This window comes from Aethalodelphis obliquidens, unplaced genomic scaffold (genome assembly GCF_003676395.1).
Source record: "Aethalodelphis obliquidens isolate GAN/ISIS:26980383/991018 unplaced genomic scaffold, ASM367639v1 scaffold17, whole genome shotgun sequence".
Classification (NCBI taxonomy): domain Eukaryota; kingdom Metazoa; phylum Chordata; class Mammalia; order Artiodactyla; family Delphinidae; genus Aethalodelphis; species Aethalodelphis obliquidens.
The window spans coordinates 29,135,115-29,158,318 of NW_020837961.1; the positions used below are offsets into that span (position 1 = coordinate 29,135,115).

The 23,204-nt window shown below is 35.8% G+C and overlaps 1 protein-coding gene across 3 annotated transcripts in view; it reads right to left on the reverse strand.

The window, feature by feature from the left end:
• The window catches only part of LRBA (LPS responsive beige-like anchor protein), a 736,343-nt gene that overhangs the window by 478,339 nt on the left and 234,800 nt on the right, over nt 1-23,204 (reverse strand). For all 3 annotated transcript variants that reach the window (XM_027117137.1, XM_027117135.1, XM_027117138.1), the window contains exon 35: nt 19,587-19,651. In XM_027117137.1, coding sequence (XP_026972938.1) covers nt 19,587-19,651 — 65 coding nt within the window. The remainder of the gene's footprint in view (nt 1-19,586; nt 19,652-23,204) is intronic.

The window sequence follows — 23,204 nt, forward strand, 5'->3', positions numbered from 1 at the left end:
ACACACACGATAGCCAATAAATCAGTATCACAAAAATCCTTAAATTGATATCTCTCTGCTCCTTTCTGAGGTAAAGCCCTCAGTAACAACTTTGAGTAAGAGACACAAAGGGTCTAACATCATAGAATACACAGCCTGAAGTCTGAGAAAGAGCAGACTGATCACTAACTAAAGAGTATTTTTAAATAAACTCTTCAGTATTCTTTAACAGGCTTCATACGTATTTAAAGCCAATCTAGATCTTTCTCTGTTTAGAAGTAGTCCAGGTGGTACCTACTTCTGGAGGCTAATAACCTTTTATCAGGCAGACTATAATATACCAATACACTTTACAACAACTGGGATGGAAAAAACAAATTATTTCTCCTGAAAATGTAAGAACTCAGTAACTTAATATGTTTCAAATTCAACATAAATGTCATAGCCTGATATGAATCTATTTTTCCAAACTTATTTTGTACAGAAATCCCTCGTTGAGCATTTCAAAACAATAATTCAAGGTAGTAGAGAGACTAGAATGGAAGCAGATGGGCTGCTGGCAAGGTGGCATTTTTAGACAAAACAAGTTCTTAGGACTATGAAATATTTATTCTCAATGTATATAAAGTGGGAGAGAAGACACTCTTATATAAAACAACTAGGGAAACCACTCTGCTTACTCCCCACTTGGAATCCACTTTAGGATTTCTCTGTTACAAAATATCTACCATCTTCTATTTTCCTGTAACTGCCTTTGTTGCCACTGCTAGTTGCACTTGCATATCATTTTCATAGGAACACACCATTTTAGATTCCACCTTGACCATTTTATTTAAAACTGCAATATCCACACCCGGGAAAGCAGCGGACGAGGAAAGAAGCTTACGCACTACGGCCGGAATCGGGGGTCCACGGAGGGCCGGAGGGCCAGAGCAGCACCAGGTAACCCCCTTTACATCTGAATTCAGTGATCTACACCACTGGTACTGCAGGGTAAAAACATGGTGCTCTGGCTGGGTGTCACGCCTGAGCCTCTGAGGTGGGAGAGCTGAGTTCAGGATACTGGACCACCAGAGACCTCGCGGCCCCACGTAATATCAAATGGCGAAGGCTCTCCCAGAGATCTCCGTCTCAATGCTAAGACCCAGCTCCACTCAACAACCAGTAAGCTCCAGTGCTGGACATGCCAAGCCAAACAACTACCAAGACAGTAACACAACCCCACCCATTAGCAGAGACGCTGCCTAAAATCATACTAAGTTCACAGACACCCCAAAACACAGCACTGGACGTGGTCCTGTCCACCAGAAAGACAAGATACAGCATCATCCACCAGAACACAGGCACCAGTCCCCTCTACCAAGAAGCCTACACAACCCACTGAACCAACCTTACCCACTAGGGGCAGACACCAAAAACAACGGGAACTACAAACCTGCAGCCTCTGAAAAGGAGACCCCAAAAAACACTAAGTTAAGCAAAATGAGAAGACAGAGAAACACACAGCAGATGAAAGAGCAAGGTAAAAACCCAACAGACCAAGCAAATGAAGAGGAAATAGGCAGTCTACCTGAAAAAGAGTTCAGAGCAATGATAGTAAAGATGATCCAAAACCTTGGAAATATAATGGAAAAAATACAAGAAACATTTAAAAAGGACCTAGAAGAACTAAATAGCAAACAAACAATAATGAACAACACAATAAATGAAATTAAAAATTCTCTAGAAGGAATCAATAGCAGAAAAACTGAGGCAGGAGAAGGGATAAGTGACCTGGAAGATAAAATAGTGGAAATAACTACTGCAGAGGAGAATAAAGAAAAAAGAATGAAAAGAATTGAGGACAGTTTTAGAGACCTCTGGGACAACACTAAACGCACCAACATTTGAATTATAGGGGTCCCAGAAGAAGAAGAGAAAAAGAGAGGGACTGAGAAAATATGTGAAGAGATTATAGCTGAAAACTACCCTAATATGGGAAAGGAAATAGTCAATCAAGTCCAGGAAGTGCAGAATGTCCCATACAGAATAAATCCAAGGAGAAACACATCATGACACATATTAATCAAACTATCAAAAATTAAATACAAGGAAAAATTATTAACCTGCTATATAAAAAAATAAATAAAGGAAAATTCAAAAAAAAGAAAAAATATGAAAAGCAGCAAGGGAAAAGCAACAGATAATATACAAGGAAATCCCCAGAAGGTTAAGAGCTGATCTTTCAGCAAAAACTTTGCAAGGCAGAAGGGTGTGGCAGGACATATTTAAAGTGATGAGAGGGAAAAACCTACAACCAAGTTTACTCGACCCAGCAAGGATCTCATACAGATTTGACAGAGAAATTAAAACCTTTACAGACAAGCAAAAGCTAAGAGAATTCCGCACCACCAAACCAGCTTTACAACAAATGCTAAACGAACTTCTCTAGGCATGAAACACAAGAGAAGGAAAAGACCTACAATAACAAACCCAAATCAAGTAAGAAAATGGTAATAGGAACATACATATCGATAATTACCTTACATATAAATGGTTTAAATGCTCCAACCAAAAGACACAGACTGGCTGAATGAATACAAAAACAAGACCTGTATATAGGCTGTCTACAAGAGACCCACTTCAGACCTAGGGACACATACAGACGGAAAGTAAGGGGGTGGAAAAAGATATTCCATGCAAGTGGAAACCAAAAGAAAGCTGGAGTAGCACTTCTCATATCAGACAAAATAGACTTTAAAAGAAAGACTATCACAAGAGACAAAGAAGGACACTACATAGTGATCAAGGGACCAATCCAGGAAGATACAACAATTGTAAATATTTTGCACCCAACATAGGAGCACCTCAATACATAAGGCAAATACTAACAGCTATAAAAAGGGAAATCGACAGTAACACAATCATAGGAGGGGATTTTAACACCCCACCTTCACCAATGGACAGATCATCCAAAATGAAAATAAATAAGGAAACAGAAGCTTTAAATGACACATTAAACAAGATGGACTTAATTGATATTTATAAGACATTCTATCCAAAAGCAATAGAATACACTTTCTTCTCAAGTGCTCTTGGAACATTCTCCAGGACAGACCATATCTTGGGTCACAAATCAAGCCTTGGTAAATTTAAGAAAATTGATATCGTATCAAGTATATTTTCCAACCACAACGCTATGAGACTAGATAGCAATTATACGAAAACATCTGTAAAAAATACAAATACATGGAGGGTAACAATACACTACAAAACAACCAAGAGATCACTAAAGAAATCAGAGTAAATCAAAAAATACCTAGAAATAATGACAATGAAAACACAACAACCCAAAACCTATGGGATGCAGCAAAAGCACTTCTAAGATGGAAGTTTATAGCAATACAAGCTACTTCAAGAAACAAGAAACATCTCAAATAAACAACCTAACCTTACACCTGAAGCAATTAGAGAAAGAAGAAAAAAAAATCCGAAGATAGCAGTAGGAAAGAAATCAGAATTATCAGATCAGAAATAAATGAAAAAGAAATGAAGGAAATGACAGCAAAGATCAATAAAACTAAAAGCTGGTTCTTTCAGAACATAAACAAAATTGACAAACCATCAGCCATCACTGCAGCACTATTTACAATTGCCAGGACATGGAAGCAACCTAAGTGTCCATTGACAAATGAATGGATAAAGAAGATGTGGCACATATATACAATGGGATATTACTGAGCCATAAAAAGAAACGATACTGATTTGTAGTGAGGTGGATGGACCTAGAGTCTGTCACACAGAGTGAAGTCAGAAAGAGAAAAACAAACTCTGTATGCTAACACATGTATATGGAATCGAAAAAAAAATGGATCTGAAGAACCTAGGGGCAGGACAGGAATAAAGACGCAGACATAGAGAATGGACCTGAGGACACAGGGAGGGGGAAGGGTAAGCTGGGATGAAGTAAGAGAGTGGCAGGGACATATATACACTACCAAAGGTAAAATAAATAGCTAGTAGAAAGCAGCCACATAGCACAGGAATGCCAGCTCGGTATTTTGTGACCACCTAGAGGGGTGGGATAGGGAGGGTAGGAGGGAGAAGCAAGAGAGAGGAGATATGGGGATATACATATATGTATAGCTAATTCACTTTGTTATAAAGCAGAAACTAACAAACCACTGTAAAGCAATTATACTCCAATAAAGATATTAAAAAACAAAAGAAAACCATCAGCAAGACTTATCAAGAAACACAGGGAGAAGACTCAAATCAATAGAATTAAAAATGAAAAAGGAGAGAGCTTCCCTGGTGGTGCAGTCGTTGAGAGTCTGCCTGCCGATGCAGGGGACACGGGTTCATGCCCCAGTCCAGGAAGACCCCACATGCCACGGAGCAGCTGCGCCCATGAGCCATGGCCGCTGAACCTGCGCGTACGGAGTCTGTGCTCCGCAACGGGAGAGGCCACAACAGTGAGAGGCCCGCGTACTGCTTAAAAAAAAAAAATGGAAAAGGAGAAATAGCAACAGACACAGCAGAAATACAAAGGATCATGAGAGATTACTACAAGCAACTATATGCCAATAAAATGGACAATCTGGAAGAAATGGACAAACTCTTAGAAAAGCACAAGCTTCTGAGAGTGAACCAGGGAGAAATAGAAAATATAAACAGACCAATCACAAGCACTGAAATTGAAACTGTGATTAAAAATCTTCCCACAAACAAAAGCCCAGGACCAGATGGATTCACAGGCAAACTCTATCAAACATTTAGAGAAGAGCTAACACCTATGCTTCTCGAACTCTTCCAAAACAGAGCAGAGGAAGGAACACTCCCAAACTCATTCTATGAGGCCACCATGACCCTGATACCAAAACCAGACAAGGATGTCAGAAAAAAAACTACAGGCCAATATCACTGACGAACTTAGATGCAAAAATCCTCAACAACATACTAGCAAACAAAATCCAACAGAACATTAAAAGGATCGTACACCATGATCAAGTGGGGTTTATCCCAGGAATTCAAGGATTCCTCAATATACGAAAATCAATGTGATAAACCATATAAACATACTGAAGGAGAAAAACCATATGATCATCTCAACAGATGCAGAAAAAACTTTTGACAAAATTCAACGCCCATTTATGATGAAAAATAACCCGCATAGAGGGAACTTACCTCAACATAATAAAGGCCATATATGACAAACACACAGCCAATATCGTTCTCAATGGTGAAAAACTGAAACCATTTCCACTAAGATCAGGAACAAGACAACGTTGCCCACCCTCACCACTATTCTCCAACATAGTTTTGGAAGTTTTAGCCACAGCAATCAGAGAAGAAAAAGACATAAAAAGAATCCATGTCAGAAAAGAAGAAGTAAACTGCTACTGTGTGCAGTTAACATGATACTATACACAGAGAATCCTAAAGATGCTACCAAAAACCTACTAGAGCTAATCAATCAATGAATTTGGTAAAGTAGTAGTATACAAATTAATGCACAAAAATCTCTTGCATTCCTATACACCAATGATGAAAAATCTGAAAGAGAAATTAAGGAAACACTCCCATTTACCACTGCAACAAAAAGAATAAAATACTTAGGAATAAACCTACCTAGGGAGACAAAAGACCTGTATGCATAAAACTATAAGACACTGATGAAGGAAATTAAAGATGATTCAAACAGATGGAGAGATATACCATGTTCTTGGATTGGAAGAATCAACATTGTGAAAATGGCTCTACTATCCAAAGCAATCTACATATTCAATGCAATCCCTATCAAACTACCACTGGCATTTTTCACAGAACTAGAACAAAAAATTTCACAATTTGTATGGAAACACAAAAGACCCTGAATAGCCAAAGCAATCTTGAGAAAGAAAACTGGAGCTGGAGGAATCAGGCTCCCTGACTTCAAACTACACTACAAAGATACAGTAATCAAGATAGTATGGTACTAGCACAAAAACAGAAAGATAGATCAATGGAACAGGATAGAAAGCCCAGAGATAAACCGACGCACATACAGTCACTTATCTTTGATAAAGGAGGCAGGAATGTACAGTGGAGAAAGGACAGCCTCTTCAATAAGTGTTGCTGGTAAAACTGGACAGCTACATGTAAAAGAATAAAATTAGAACACTCCCTAACACCACAGCCAAAAATAAACTCAAAATGGATTAAAGACCTAAATGTAAGGCCAGACACTATAAAACTCTTCGAGGTAAACATAGGAAGAACACTATGACATAGATCACAGTAAGATCCTTTATGACCCACCTCCTAGAGAAATGGAAATAAAAACAAAAATAAACAAATGGGACCGAATGAAACTTAAAAGCTTTTGCACAGCAAAGGAAACCATCAACAAGATGAAAAGACAACCCTCAGTATGGGAGAAAATATTTGCAAATGAAGCAACTGACACAGGAATAATCTCCAAAATTTACAAGCAGCTCATGCAACTCAATACCACAAAAACAACCCAATCCAAAAATGGGCAGAAGACGTAAAGAGACATTTCTCCAAAGAAGATATACAGATTGCCAACAAACACATGAAAAGATGCTCAACATCATTAATCGTTAGAGAAATGCACATCAAAACTACAATAAGGTTTCCTTTCACACCAGTTAGAATGGCCATCATCAAAAAATCTACAAACAATAAATGCTGGAGAGGGTGTGAAGAAAAGGGAACCCTCTTGCACTGTTGGTGGGAATGTAAATTGATACAGCCACTATGGAGAACAGTACGGAGGTTCCTTAAAAAACTAAAAATAGAACTACCACATGACCCAGCAATCCCACTACTGGGTATATACCCTGAGGAAACCATAATTCAAAAAGAGTCATGTACCACAATGTTCACTGCAGCTCTTTCCAATAGCCAGGACATGGAAGCAACCTAAGTGTCCATCGACAGATGAATGGATAAAGAAGATGTGGCACATATATACAATGGAATATTACTCAGCCATAAAAGGAAACGAAATTGAGTTATTTGTAGTGAGGTGGATGGACCTAGAGTCTGTCATACAGAGTGAAAAGTAAGTCAGAAAGAGAAAAACAATACCATATACTAACACATATATATGGAATCTAAAAAAAAAAAAATGGTTCTGAAAAACCTAGGTGCAGGACAGGAATAGAGATACAGACGTAGAGAATGGACTTGAGGACACGGGGGGAGGCAAGGGTAAGCTGGGACGAAGTGAGAGAGCGGCATGGACATACATACACTACCAAATGTAAAGCAGATAGCTAGTGGGAAGGAGCTGTGTAGCACAGGGAGATCAGCTCGGTGCTTTGTGACCACCTAGAGGGGTGAGAGGGAGACACAATAGGGAGGGGATATGGGGATATATGTATACATATAGCTGATTCACTTTGTTATAAAGCAGAAACTAACACACTATTGTAAAGCAATTATACTCCAATAAAGATGTTAAAAAAAAACAACAAAGGAAAACAAAAGAAAAATCCTAACATGTGGAAGAAGTTCTGCAAGAATATATAATAACCAACTATAGTATAGGGAAAACAGAAGATTTTTCACTTCCTAAGTTAAATATTGTTTAAAAAACTTAATAGGAAACTTTTATGACCAGAATTTTAAATAAAACTAAAATTTGAAAACTAAAAGAAAAAAAAATTGCAACATCCCTTGCCCCACACTGTACCTATTCTCTTTAATTTGAATGTTTTAACCTTCTCATTGCACTTATCACTTTCTGCCCTAATATGAAGTTTTTAATTTCTTTATCATCTACCTATGCCAATTAAAATACACTATAAGAGAGTGGGAATGTCTACTGTATCCACTGCTGAACCCCCAGAACAGCATATAGCAAGCATTCCTAAATATTTTCTAAATGAATGAAGTGAACTGACTCTGTCTTCATCTTATTTTCATTTAATTCTTCTCAAAGTTTAGCTGTCTTTCCTTTTTCTCCCACCCCTCATTTGCCTCTCTTTTTCTATACTCATTTTCATTTAATATAGTAAATGATTCCATTTATATATAAACCCTTGTAGTTTTTAATGATGCATAAGGTTATGAAACTTCTATACAAACACAAGCATATTCTACAGGCATTCTGAATCCACACCACATTTTCTGAAAACTATATACTTATCCTTGCTGAGAATGGTCAACTGCAATGCCAAACACAAAAAGCCCTTAAACCTAGTGCAATTTAGCATTTTTAGGGAGTGAAAAACATAATTTAAATGCACCACCATTATTTTACATTGATCACAACAAAACAAGCCTAAAAAGTAACCACAGAAAACTGAGATCAAGCTGGAAAATTAAAAGTGAAAAATAATTTGACCATATGACTGTTTTAAACCTAAACACATGAAGAAATAAGAAAAATGTGTGTATCCTAATTAAGGGGAGAAAATTCTAGTCCTCTTTAATAAGCCATTAAACTTTCAAAAATAAACAGTAATTTAAATAACCTAATCTTCAAGAGGAAAGAACAGCACATACCTCTTTCTAAACACTCCACACAAATTTCTACATCAATTCAATCCAGAGTAAACGGAGATGAAAGCCTCCTCTCAACAAATCTTTGAAACAATCACCTCTTACTCTACCCCAAAAATAAGACCATATCCAAACAACTGTTCATAATATTTAATTGGAATCTTACTACACACATAATTTAAAAATTTAACTGGAAAGCATATGACTCTTTAAGAAACACTCCCGAGTTTCCAAGAGATTACTTTGATTTAGAGTATATCTTTGGTTGGCTCAGATAGTAATGTATCTTAGCTACACTGTTTACGTAAGTGCAACAAATACCTTGGTCTTTTACCAAACTATAACCCAAGTAATAGCCAAGTGGGTCAGAATAAAATGAAATGTGTTTTTGCCCTCTCTTCCTCCCTCCCTTCTCCCTCTTTGCCTTCCCTTCCATTCAGTCTTCTACTAACTTATTCAATAGGTATTTACTAGGAATCTATGACTCTTGGAGTGAAAGAAAATGCTGGAGCTACTAAATAAATGTTCAGAAAGCACAACTGCAATCTAAGAAGTTGAATTCTGAAGAGACAGACAAGTGTATTAGTACTAGAAACATTATGTCTTTTATGAGGCTATTTACATATTTGTATACAAGTCTGAATTATTGCTGTAATAAGCAGATACTGACCATCCCCAGGGGATAATTAAGCAATGTGTCCAACAGTATATGGGATAATCTACCCTTTCTATGCTTTTCAAGCCTGGCAAAAAGGAAAGAGTCCTAGGAAGAAATTTAAGAGTAAAATCCTAGGAGGCTATAGAAGTTCTCAAAACGTATTTTTAATAAACAAAACCCAATACTTTAAATATAGGTCATTTTATAATCACTTATCTATTTAAAGTATTATAATTCAAAATGAGAATTTATATCTTAAAAATTTTAACAGATATTATTCCTTTAAACTAGGTTCCACAGTCTACTACTTTCCTGATTTTTACTGTCAAAAATTTTAAAGCTTTGATTGGCCAATGGAATCATGTCTCTTTTCAACTTTATAAATCAGGAGACAAATTAAAAATTTGCTTAACAAAGACAGGATCCCTTGACATTTTAAGCTATAAAAATTTTACTTATAGGGAATCTGCACTGATTTTTCAGAATCTCAGAGTATAAAAACAAAAACAGGACCACCTAAATATATAAAATGTGCAAGATGATCAATATTTATCCATTACATTGTTCCTTCTAACACAAGTCAAACAAGTGAAGTTATAAGACTTAGCAATGCTCACAGAGCAGCTACCTTGATCAAAACTGCCGAGAACAACATCAGGGGCTTAAAATACTCGAAAAAATATTTGTTGGATGGATGGCAGGGAGGCTGGCAGGAAGAAAGAAGGCTACCTAGCAGCTGGATCAATTTCTGCTGGCAAAATTAACACCAAATTGAGATACTAAAATTTTTAGAAGAGAGATCAATAAAACCATTAAGGGATAATAGGAATAACAAGAAAGGCAAAATATGAAATCTAAACCCCTTTATCCAAATGAGAAAAGACTTTTAAGGTTCACTGATAAAGACTTGACTTTAAATATATAAGCAACAGTTCTACTGAAATTAGTTTAATTAAATTCATTTTTCAATTAAATATATCTTAAGGTGAAAGAAAAAGCAACTAACATAAAATGAAATTGAGTACACAAATAAATAAACTGAAGCCCTATATACATAATAATGTTACCTACCACGCCTGAATTTAGAACAGCTTTTCCTATTCCCTATTAATGTGGTGCCACAGCATCACAGAACATTCTGAAAGAATGCTTTAATATTCTTTAAAGAATTTAAAACTGTTTAAAGAAACCTGTGTCTTTCAGAACAAATAACACTTTTAGATCAATTATTTGCATATCTGAAAAGTCAATTGATGATGATGATTCAATATATCACAAAATATCCATAAACAAAAATTATGATCCAGAAATAACAATGTTACTACTCACAAAATGTGGAAATTTAATTTTTTTAAACTTATATCTTTTATTAATGTTTATATATTTTACTTTGTCTTGGTAAAAATTGCCAAAGAAACATAACTTGATTATGTCAGCGATTACCGGTTATTTTATTTCTATAAAAAATCTGTTTAAAATGGAATGTTGTTTACAAGAAAAATACAAATAATTCATCTCAAAAGTATCAAAACAATGTATTTACAGAGGAAGTATCTAATCAATTAAACAGGTAAGTTAAGAGAAACATTTCTACCAGACAACAATTACTTATGTCTGACCTAAGTTAATTGATTTGCTAATGATACCCATCAAATCTGATAAACCCTATGCTGTAGTCTCTCTCAGTCTGTAAAGGTCTACATGTTATTTACACTAATAAAACATTAATCAAGGACCAAATTTATGGCAGCTACTCTATAAATGGGGTCAAGTCAGGTCAGACTTACATAAAAAGAAAAAAAACGGTTGGTCTCCGCAGTGAAAAGAAAACCCTTATTACTTATTCTTCCTGCCCCTGGGATTAAGTCCAGTAGTTGAACACTGCTACACAAATACATCCATTGCTATGTAAACTCATTTAACCTTAATGTATTAAATATTTATAAAAGGAAAGTCCAACCTACTGATTTCAGAAAAATAAATCTCTAAATTGTCCCTTTAAAATATATTCTACTCTCTAAAGAAAGAGAGGATAAAAATTTCAAATATTACCTCCACTATTTCACTAAAGAATGTTAGTTCTCTTTATACCACAGTTTCTTTGTAACATCTGCTTAAAAGACAAAGGCTGAAGTACTTTCTATAGGCTAAGCACTAAGGTAAAGAAGACAGTTTCTAATGACAGGAGGCAAACAAATCCAAACAGAGTAAGATAAACATAGATAAGAAATCAGGAAAAAGTTATTACAAAACCTACAATTACATGTGATATAAAAACAAATAAGTTATTCAAATAATTCTTTCTCCAATAAGAAATAATAAGAATCAGCTGTTCTGGATAAAATATTTAAGAACATAAAATTTATTTCTTCACAAGACAGAGAAAAGTTTTAATGTAAAATATTTATTATATGTATATGTATTTTCTTTTCTCTTGGTAATAATCTTCAAAGAAATATCACTTGACTATTGTCAAGATTATCTGTATAAAGCAAATTTCTGTTTAAGAAAGTATGTTATTTACATGAAAAATATAAATAATTGAAATTAAAACTATAAAAACAATATACTTCAGCTGAAATTATCTTATCAATTAAACACAAATATCTACTGGTTTTGCAAGGCACTTCTCTAGGAGCCAGGGGTATAACAATAAGTGAGAGACAGAGGGACTGCCCTCACTAAACATATACGGTACAGGAGGAGACAGACAATAAAGACAAAACATGGGGAAAGAATAAAAGATATGGGGAAGGAATTTTAAGAAATTTTAAGAAAAATTTTAAGAAATGAGGTAAAAATAACCTGGGCAACAGGTTTCAGGGAAGACTTCTCTGACAAGGTGACATCTGAACTGGGACTTAAATCAAAATGAATCAGACATGTAAAGATCTGGGGGTAGATCTTCCAGCTATGGTGAAATAAAGAGTCCAACAAATCCTTTCCCAGAAAAACAAGTATAGAACTGAAGAATAACAATCATTTCAGTGTTCTGAAAACTGACCAAAAGCAAGCAACAACATCCATAATAATTTTATTCACAAAAATGTGCTAAACACTAAGTAAGAACAAACGAAGTCTGTGGCAATCTTTTCTGGCAATTCCCCGCCCAGACACCATAGGTGTGGTAGTTCCATCGGTCTCTGGCTGCTTATGGAAACCAGCAACTTCACTGCCAGAGATGGATGACTTGATTTGAAAGAGAGGACAGAAAATGAAGAAAATGCATGCCAAGCCGAAAACTGGAAAGACCTATAGCTCTCCTAGAGTGAGATTACATTTGAAGTTAGGGTGAGCAGGAGACCAGAGAACAAACCAGAAATTAGAGAGGGAGATCCTGGAAATAAACTAGCTTAATAAGAATTTCACACATGGCTATCTGGGTCCCTGAGCAGATACAGGGCAGACTCGAAAAAGATCAACAAGAAGTAAAAGCTAGAGGATGAAAACTACTTCAAATTTAAATGTGTCCATCAAAACCAAATGCAGATTTACCAGCCATACACAGTCAAAGGTTTCAGAAAGACTTCTGATCAATCATTCACTGACCTCAAAGCTATGGAAAAAAAGGGGTGACCCTTTAAAAGTCAGACCAAAAAAATATATATATATGAAGAAGAATTCTAAAACAGCTTAGCAACAATATTCAGAACACCTTACCACAAGAGAGACAAATTCTGCAAATTAAGCCCAAGCAAGTAACTTCTAAAACTCAACAAATAAAACCAAATCCAACAACTATAAAAAGAACTATATACCATGACCAAGCAGGAATTAACCCAGGTATGCAGAGTCGGTTCAACATTCCAAAGTCAATTAATGTACTCCATCATACATAAACAAGCTAAAAAGAAAAATCACATGATATATCAACAGATACCAAAAAAGCACTTGATAAAATCCAATGCCCATTCATGATAAAATCTCTCAGTAAACTAAGAATAGAAGGAAACTTCCTCAACTTGACAAAGAATATCTATGGAAAAATCCAAAAGCTAACACCATACTTAATGGTGAGAAACTAGAAACTTTCCCATTAAGATCAGTATAAGGCAAGGATACTCCTCTGACCACTCCTTTTCAACATCGTACCAGAAATCCTAGCTAAAGCAAGAAGACAAGAAAAGGAAATAAAAGGTATACAGATTGGTAAGGAACACCTAAGAATATCTCTGCTCAGAGATGACATGACTATCTATGTAGAAGATCCAAAACAGCTAAACTTTTATCTCACACCATACAAAAATATTAACTCAAAATGAATCACAGATCTAAATGTAGGGGCTAAAACTACAAAATTTCTAGGGATGAAAAAATATTTCTAGAAAAAAAAAAAAGAAAGAAAACCCTAGTACTTGTTTTGACCTAAGATTTCTTGAATTTGCCAACAAGTCATAATCCATAGAAGAAAAAAATAGGTAAATTGTATTTTATCAAAATTAAAAACTTGCTCTTCAATGAAAATGAAAGAACAAGTCACAGACTGAGAGAAAATGTTTGCAAATCATGTATATGACAAAAGATTTATATCCAGAAATACTGATATATAAATTACTGTTTAAAAGTCAGAAGTCATACAGTGAATGAAATTTTTAAATGGGCAAAAGATGTACACAGACATTTTCCCAAAGAAGGCACCTGAAAAAATACTCAACAGGATTAGCCATTAGGGAAATGAAAACAAAAACCAGGGTAAGATACCTACTAGGCTAACTAGGAAAATAGCTTGGCAGTTTCTTAAAAAATTAAACACAGACTTCCCATTCCACCAAGCAATTGTACTCCTAGGTATCTACCCAAGAAAAATGAAAACATATGTCCACACAAAGCCTTGTACACAAACACACATAGAAGCATTGTTTATAATAGCCAAAACCAGAAAGCAATCCAAACATTCACTGACTGCTGAAGGGATAAACAAAATGTGGTATATCTGTACAATGGAATACTACTAATCAGTAAAAAGGAACAAAATACTGATACATGCCACAATATGGGTAAAAGCACGAGGAATTATTGTAAGAACAGTGTTGGAGAAAGTGACAGTGATTCAAAAACTAAAAGCAATGAGAAATAAATGGAAATTACTTGGGGGTATGTAGAGACACCACTGATGAGGGATGGTAAGCGATACAGTCTACAAACATGAGATTCCAAGCTGACTGAGATCCTGGTCTGACAGATCCCTGAACTCCTCTCCTTCTCTGAGCTTGTCTTCCACCCTACCTCAGCCATTTATTGCACAGTCATATGCCAGACCTCATCATTTCCAATAACTGAATGGCCTTGGTTCTACTCGTCCCACTCTCTAAACTATTACCTCTCATGTTTATAGCTCACTCATTCTATTACTATCACAACTCTAACAGTCCTTAGAGCTCCAATCCATCCATCCTATCATTTTCTTTACAGTCACTCTCCTCTTTACCTAGCTTAATAATCATAATCCTGTGGTCAATGATTACAATCACTCTCTAGCACAAAGAGGCTCCCTTGGCCTTCTCTCCCCCTTACTTGGCAAAACCTAAACCCACTGAAACCCAACTCTAACTCTACTTCCATATTTACCTCCCAGACTCTGCAACTACATAAAATGCCTTCCCAAGTTACTGTAAACGACCCATCCATGCTCTACTTTAAAGCCAAACCCCCATTTGCAAACAAATTCACCCACTCTCAAATCATCTTAAAAACATCACTCCAGAAATTCTCACCTATCTCTTCTACATTAATTTCCCCACTCCTTACCATGAAACTGTTCTCTTGTTCTCATTTTTTAAAAACCCTACTTCCCTTGACTCTATTCCCCCCACTCCATTTTATTTTTGCTCCCCTTTGTAGCAAAATTCCTCTAAAGAACTGTTTATACACATTCTATAATTCCTCTTCTCTTATTCTCTTCTTCTTTTCTAAATTCACTGCAAAGGCTTTTTTCCACACCACTCTCCCAAAACTACTCCTGACCAAGTCAGAAACAACTTCTGAGCCCGTGGTCAAATCTCAGTCATTACCCTACCACCTTAATGATTTCGTCTAATCTCAAGGCATTAAATATCATCTATATTCTTATAACACTCAAGTTTAGATCTCTAGTCTGGAGAAATAATTAACAACTGCCTCTACCTGGATGTCTACTAGAGATATAAAAATCAGTATTTCCAAAACTGAATTCCTGATCTTCCCCAACAACAGTTTTATCCACAGCCTTTTCCATCTGGTTGATAGAAACACCATCTTTTCAGCTGCAGAAGCCAAAAATCTTAAGAGTAATACTTGACTCCTAGCTCTGTCTCACAATCCACATCCAATCCATTGGTAAACCCTATCAACTCTACCTTCAAAATATATTCATAATCCTACTACTTCTTACCTCCTCTACTGCTGCTGTCCTAGTCCCCAACACCATCATGTTTAACTAGAGTTACTACAGTAGTGCCCTAGTTGATCTCTTTGCTTCTATCCTTAAATTCTTACATAAATCAGCCTTTTAAACATAAGGCAGATTGTCTCCCTCCTCTACTCAAAATCCTGCAATGATTGTTATCTCCTGCAGAATGAATTGCAAAGGCTCTACACAAATCTTGCCCTATGTCTCTGACCTCATTTCTTACTTCTCTCCACTATGATCACTTGTTCTTGCTATACTAGCCTCATTCCTCAAATATGCCAGGGAAGCTTTCATCCGTTTACTGGCTGTTCCCTAGGACTGGAACGCTTTTCCCCTACATACCCCTATGTTTAACTCCTTCACATCATTCAAGTGCTTGCTTACATGTCAATTGCTCAGTGATCTGTAATATAACCACTCTATTTAAACTACTCTATAAAGGTATCAAACCTTTATATTTCCTTTAAAAATCACCATTTCCCTCAACCTGCTTCACATTATCTTTTTCCAAACAACTTACCACCTTTCATATATAATCCATTACTTATTTTGTTTATTGTTCATAGTCTGCCAATGACTGTTCAAATGTAAGATCTACAAAAAAAAGAATCTTTATCTGTTTTGTTTATTGCTGTATCCCCAGAATCAAGGACAAGTCATAGTATACAGTCAGTGCATAATAAATATTGGCTGACAGAATAGATGAGGAAACGGATGCTCACAGAAGTAAAAGTACTTCCCATATATCAAAGCTGAAATTTGAACCCAAGGCTAACTTCAAAGCTAAAACTATTAATCACAAAAGTATGTTGCCTTATCTGCTAAATGTAACACTAACTTGCATAACGGAGGGCATTTAGACTTAGTAGAACCTAAACAAAATAGACTTTTTTTTCAGCTTATAAATTCACTTGTTTGTTTATTTTATATTATTTTGTTTTTAACATTTTTATTGGAGTATAATTGCTTTACAGTGGTGTGTTAGTTTCTGCTTTATAACAAAGTGAATCAGTTATACATATACATATATCCCCATATCTCTTCCCTCTTACGTCTCCCTCCCTCAAACCCTCCCTATCCCACCCTTCTACCTGGTCACAAAGCACGGAGCTGATCTCCCTGTGCTATGCGACTGCTTCCCACTAGCTATCTATTTAACATTTTTTAACATTTGTCAATATATACAATACCACACTCTCACTTTGTCCCAGCTTACCCTTGCCCCTCCCCGTGTCCTCAAGTCCATTCTCTAGTAAGTCTGCGTCTTTATTCCCGTCTTGCCCCTAGGTTCTTCATGACCTTTTTTTTTTTTTTAGATTCCACATATATGTGTTAGCATACGGTATTTGTTTTACTCTTTCTGACTTACTTCACTCTGTATGACAGACTCTAGGTCCATCCACCTCACTACAAATAACTCAATTTCGTTTCCTTTTATGGCTGAGTAATATTCCACTGTATATATGTGCCACATCTTCTTTATCCATTCATCGGTTGATGGACACTTAGGTTGCTTCCATGTCCTGGCTATTGTAAATAGAGCTGCAATGAACATTTTGGTACATGACTCTTTTTGAATTATGGTTTTCTCAGGGTATATGCCCAGTAGTGGGATTGCTGGGTCATATGGTAGTTCTATTTTTAGTTTTTTAAGGAACCTCCATACTGTTCTCCATAGTGGCTGCATCAATTTACATTCCCACCAACAGTGTATGAGGGTTCCCTTTTCTCCACACCCTCTCCAGCATTTATTGTTTGTAGATTTTTTGATGATGGCCATTCTGACTGGTATGAGGTGATACCTCATTGTAGTTCTGATTTGCATTTCTCTAATGATTAATGATGTTGAGCATTCTTTCATGTGTTCATCAGCAGTCTGTATATCTTCTTTGGAGAAATGTCTATTTAGGTCTTCTGCCCATTTTTGGATTGGGTTGTTTGTTTTTTTGATATCGAGCTGCATGAGCTGCTTGTAAATTTTGGAGATTAATCCTTTGTCAGTTGCTTCATTTGCAAAATAGACTTTTATAACCACTTCTCTTAAAAAAAAGAACTGGTGTTAATCAGTGTTTTGCATTAAGTAGAACAAATACATATTCGATCAACAGCACTCACTAACTCTTTTCCTATATATAAACTTTAAAAGCATCTAATACCTCAGTGTTGAAATTCAGCCAAAGAGTTATTTTTCTGATGAATAAGCACTTTGAAATTTTTGCTAAAAGTAAGACTAAATTATTAGTCATTCACTCATTGAGAAATATTTATTGATTTCCCAACACTTTCCAGACTCCAGACTACAATTTAGCTCTGTTTCTCATATAGATCACTGCAATAGCCTTGTTATTGTTCTTAATTTCAGTTAGGTCTCCTCTGCTTCAACCCATCCTAAACATCACTGCTAGTTATCCTTCCAAAACCCAAGTATCATAATAATACCTTCTTAAGACCTTTCAAGGCTTCCCATTGCCTTTAGATGAAAATCCAAATACACGACATTAGACCTTTTATGGTCCAGATAACCAATTCTATTCCAACAATTCACACACATACACGTGCACACACACTCACACACGTACATACACACCTTCCCACAACACAGTATCTTCAGATATTCTATTCCCTCTATTTAGAATGCTTTTCACACATACGTCCTCCAATTTATCCATAATCCCCACTTTTCCAAAGTCTACATTACTAACCTTACTCATCCTTGAAAATACATCACAGGAATCATGTTTCCCTGGGGAGGTTCTGCCTAATTCTTCTGAACTAAATTGTGTAGTCTTTCTCTTTTTTCACATTCCTACCTTAATAACCTATATGTAAATACTTCTAGCACAGAATTTACCATATGGCATTAGTTGCAGGTTTATTTATTTGTATTCAACACCAGTCTGTGAGCACCTATGATTATTTACTGAGTGAAATAACTTTAGTAGCATTTACTATAAAGTAAAGTTAACAGTACCCTCTTCTACAACATTAACGAGACAGAGGCTAAACTCCTAGTTACTAGTTCAAATTATTCCTATAGTGATGGTGTCAATCTCAACTCTAGACAGAACAGTATAAAAAACATTCTTAAACAATAATTTTGTTCAGAATGCTATTTCCAATGGCAGCCAATCACACCTTTTAATCTATACCCTGGGTCTTCAGTCCACGTAATCCAAAATCAACTGCCACAGGCTTCCCTGGTAGCGCAGTGGTTAAGAATCCGCCTGCCAATGCAGGAGACACGGGTTCGAGCCCTGGGCCAGGAAGATCCCACATGCACGCGGAGCAAAGCCCATATGCCACAACTACTGAGCCTGTGCTCTAGAGCCCGCGAGCCACAACTACTGAAGCCCACGCGCCTAGACCCCTCGCTCTGCAACAAGAGCCACCGCAATGAGAAGCCTGCACACTGCAATGAAGAGTAGCCCCGCTCACCACAACTAGAGAAAGCCCGCGGGCCACAACAAAAACCCAACACATCCAAAATAAATAAATAAATAAATTTATTTTTTTAAAAAAGAAAACATCAACTGACACGAAACAGACCCAAAGTAGTCCACTCATCATTTCCTCAATTTATTCTTACCCTTTAATTCTCTCACTTTCTTAAATCTATTTTTTCCTTGTATCTTTCTTTTTATCTCTGTACTTCACTTTTCTTTCCTACTACTGACTATTCTTTCCTTGAATTCTTCTTCCCTTATGCCCAGGCCATGACATAGGAGAGATAATATAGACCATATTAGTCTATTTATTGGCTCTACAAATATAATAGAATTTTCTAGGAAGCCCAAATAAGTATCAGTTTTCCTTATATCTGCTAATAGAATCATCAGTATACTTTTGCCAAAGGTTTACTTACTGAAAAACAAAGAACTGACTTTATCATTAAGCACATAACGATGAAGAGAACAAAATGATTAAATATTGAAATATTTGTAATAATTAATATCTAAGCTCACTATATCACTGACTGCAAAAACAATATAGTACCAAAAATATCAGTTCCGATGGCAAAAATACAATAACATTTTAAAGTAAAATATACATGGATATAAAATAGATTACCTTCCTTCGTTGACAAGTTCAATAAAAGCAAGGCCTGCATTCTTCTGAATAGAATTCTGCCACTCCTAAAAAACAGCAGAAAATAGCTGAACAAATTTCACTCAGTATGTTATTTCTTTAAAACAATAATTATGAAAAACATCACCCATATCAATTTCATACTTAATTGAAACTGATTTAATGGAAATTAATTAAGTTCCAAAAAATCTTAATGGAAAAGTTTTGTTAAACATGCTGCCTACCCACTGCAGCCCCATGAACACATAAACAGTTGACATTAAAAAGTAAACTAAACAAGTTAGCAACAATTTGATTCTAGATAAACTAAATGAGCCTATCTATATTTATCTTGCCCTTTCAGTTCTGTACCATTATATCCTACTAATTTAACTGAAACAGTTTGAAAGGAAAGCAGCAAAGAAGACCAAGGACAGAGATTTTGTTTTTGTTTCTTTAAGAGATGCATCACCCCAAATGAGGGGAAGACGGAATTAAGTATCTCCCTAAACTTAATAATAGCACACATTCTACAAAAATTGATTAATGATTAAGAAAGAGACGAGAGATCAGTGAATTTGGCTAGACTACTTGTAAGCTGAAAAACTATAATTTACTAGCATATGAATTAGCAAAAGATGGCATAAAATTATTAATATATTCTTTATGAATAAGTTATCCATTAAAAAGCCCCCTGGTGTTCCGGTGGTTAAGAATCCATCTTCCCATGCAGGGCAAGTAAGGTCCCACATGCCACAGGGCAAGTAAGCCTGCGCCCCACAATTAGAGAGCCTGTGTGCGGCAACTACAGACCCCACGTGCTCTGGAGCCCGAGCACCACAACTAGAGAGCCCCCGTGCTGCAACTACTGAGCCCACATGCTCTGGAGCCTGTGCACCACAGCTACAGACAAGCCCGCGCAACACAACTAGAGAGAAGCCCACGTGCTGCAACAAAGAGCCTGCGTGCCCCAACGAAGAGCCTGGGTGCCGCGTCGAAAGATCCCCGATGCCCCAACTAAGACCTGACTCAGCCAAAAATAAAAAGTAAATAAATATTTTCTTTAAAAAGCCTCAGAAGAAAATTAACCATTAATATATACAGAAATGAATTTTTTAAGCCTCATCTCAAAACAGATATAAAATACGCATTAATCCAATAAAGCTGGGCCCATATGAATTGAAATGTAGCTAGATTTGAGAAATGCCAATGCATGCGTATGTGTATTTTTTAAAGAACTAGACATATATACATAATCTTTATGTTCCTTAAAACTGAAGAGCCCTTCTATTCCACCTACATAATATCCTTTAACTAATCTTTTTCTGTCCTTTTATAATGGTCAAAACAAAAGACAGTGCTGGGGACCTTACCACTGTTATCATAAGCAGTATTCATATATTCTGAATCTAACACCTTGAAGAGTTTTTAATTCCATGTAATTTCACCCCTGAAGACTGTTCTGTGTCATGCCAAATTCTGATTTAGTTTTAAGCCTCATCCTTTCACAGCTACTTTCTCCTTTTTATCCCCAGTATTTATTACTTTCATGTTTTGAAAAACCCAAGGTGGCCCTCAGGACTGAAATGGCTGTTTGCCATAATTTTGTTATAGAGTTCTATTTCATGAATAGTGTCAGCAAGAATATACTAACAGAACATATACAGTAGAATGAAAAGTAGATATAAAGTCAGTCAGAACATTTGAGGGTAGTAATTGGCTAGGACTAGGTGAGAAGATAAAGCAATGTGTTGCTGAGGAACAAGAAGTCATGGGATCTATGTTCTCAAACTGACTATGACACTAACAGGATATGTCCATAAACAGATCACTATACATCTCTAGGCCCTCGATACCCCTTAAAAAAATTCTTAAAGATGTGTGATTTTATGATTCAACAACTTTCAAACATTTAGAAATTAGTGGCTCATAAGTCCAAAATATATAGTCTCAAAATTCACAATTGCCAGCATATTGAAACAACAAAATAGAGATCTTCTATTTCTTTCACTAAGGTAAACCAAGTCAAGGATAAATGGAAATACCCATCTAATTTAAAATCCTTTTCTTTCCAGCAAAATGAAGTAAACAGACAGACAATACAAAGGAAAGCAATCAAACTCCATGAAGAAGTAAACCTCTGAGAGAAGAGGATGTGTCATACCCTCCACTCTTCTCAGAAACAGGAGGAAGAAAAGAGGAATAAGCAGAAACCGCAGGTAAGTTTTTTGATCCTGGTCCAGAAGGTTCCACACCTCACTTCCGAGGCAGAGCACAGGGAGATGCCAAGACTCAAAGAGTTGCCCTAAACCTAGTAATGCACAGGAAGAGTAGATAGAGACAGATTTAATGGTAGATGGACCTAAAACAGCCTCACAGTAACGCATGCCCTTGGGGGAGTCAGAAAATTATCACAGAAAGATGTACACATAGTTGAGGCTTTGAGGGGATAAGGAAAACACAGTTGTGATCTTTGTTGATAGACAGCAGGGAATCAGAAAGGATGGTAACACAGGGATGCCCTAGTCAAGGAACAGAAGCAAAATCTCACTCCTCAGCTCTTATGCCCAACAGAGCACTCTCAGCAAGCCACCTGGAAATCTGATACAGCACCAGAGTATGAGGGGGCAAGACCTTAAACTGAGTTTTCCTTTAGATCACTTACTTGAGGGAAAATTCTCAAAAGGGAAATTAAATTTAGTAAAAAGAAAATAGTAACTTTTCTCGCTAGAAAAAAAGAAATTAGGAAGAAAGGCAAGAGGTTACCCCATATATAATTCTTTAGATCACACATGTTATTTTCAAAAGTATCTACTAGTATTATTTTTCTCAAATCCATTTTCTCTGATTTAAAACGGCAACAGGTGGGGATTTTTATGTCATACAAAACTCAAACCCCACATGAAAACCATCAGTAACAGTAGAGACACTCAAATTTTAAGTATACAGGTAAACATCACTTTGATTTTATTTTCATTTATGTATACAAACTGACTTTTACTGATAATGTAAATTTAAATTTCATAAAGATTTTAAATTTCACAAAGATTTTAAACAGCATGATTTAGGTCAGATAGAAAACTAGTTAAAGTTACTATAACTATAAAAACATTACCATCTAAAAATTTTATGACTTCAACTTAAATTGGTATGTCACAATTTTTTTCTTTTAAATTAAAAACAAATTAGACATGAAAATACACATAGAACTGGAAGAGTCCAATTTTTCTTACAAAAGCTCAGAAACATATTTATGACTGCTAATACATCTGGATTCTTGTTTTCTCAAACATAACCTATAAACTCATATTATTTAACTTGTAGTAACAGCTATCTAATAAACACCTGGAATAAAACTTTTTCACCAGTTAAAAAAATTAGACTAAATGAGAAATGAAGTGAAAATACAAATCTTACCTATGCTTTGGGTAGTTCTAAAAATCTCACAATTCTTAAAGATATCAGAGTTTTAATTTGCCTATAATCCATTCCTAATTATAAACTATTTAACATTTAATAAAATATCACATACCAGGTACATAAAGATATACTGATAGGAATTAATAACCCAGGTAAAAAGAAGCTGAAACCCATGAGAATAGGAAATTAATTTGTTTTAAT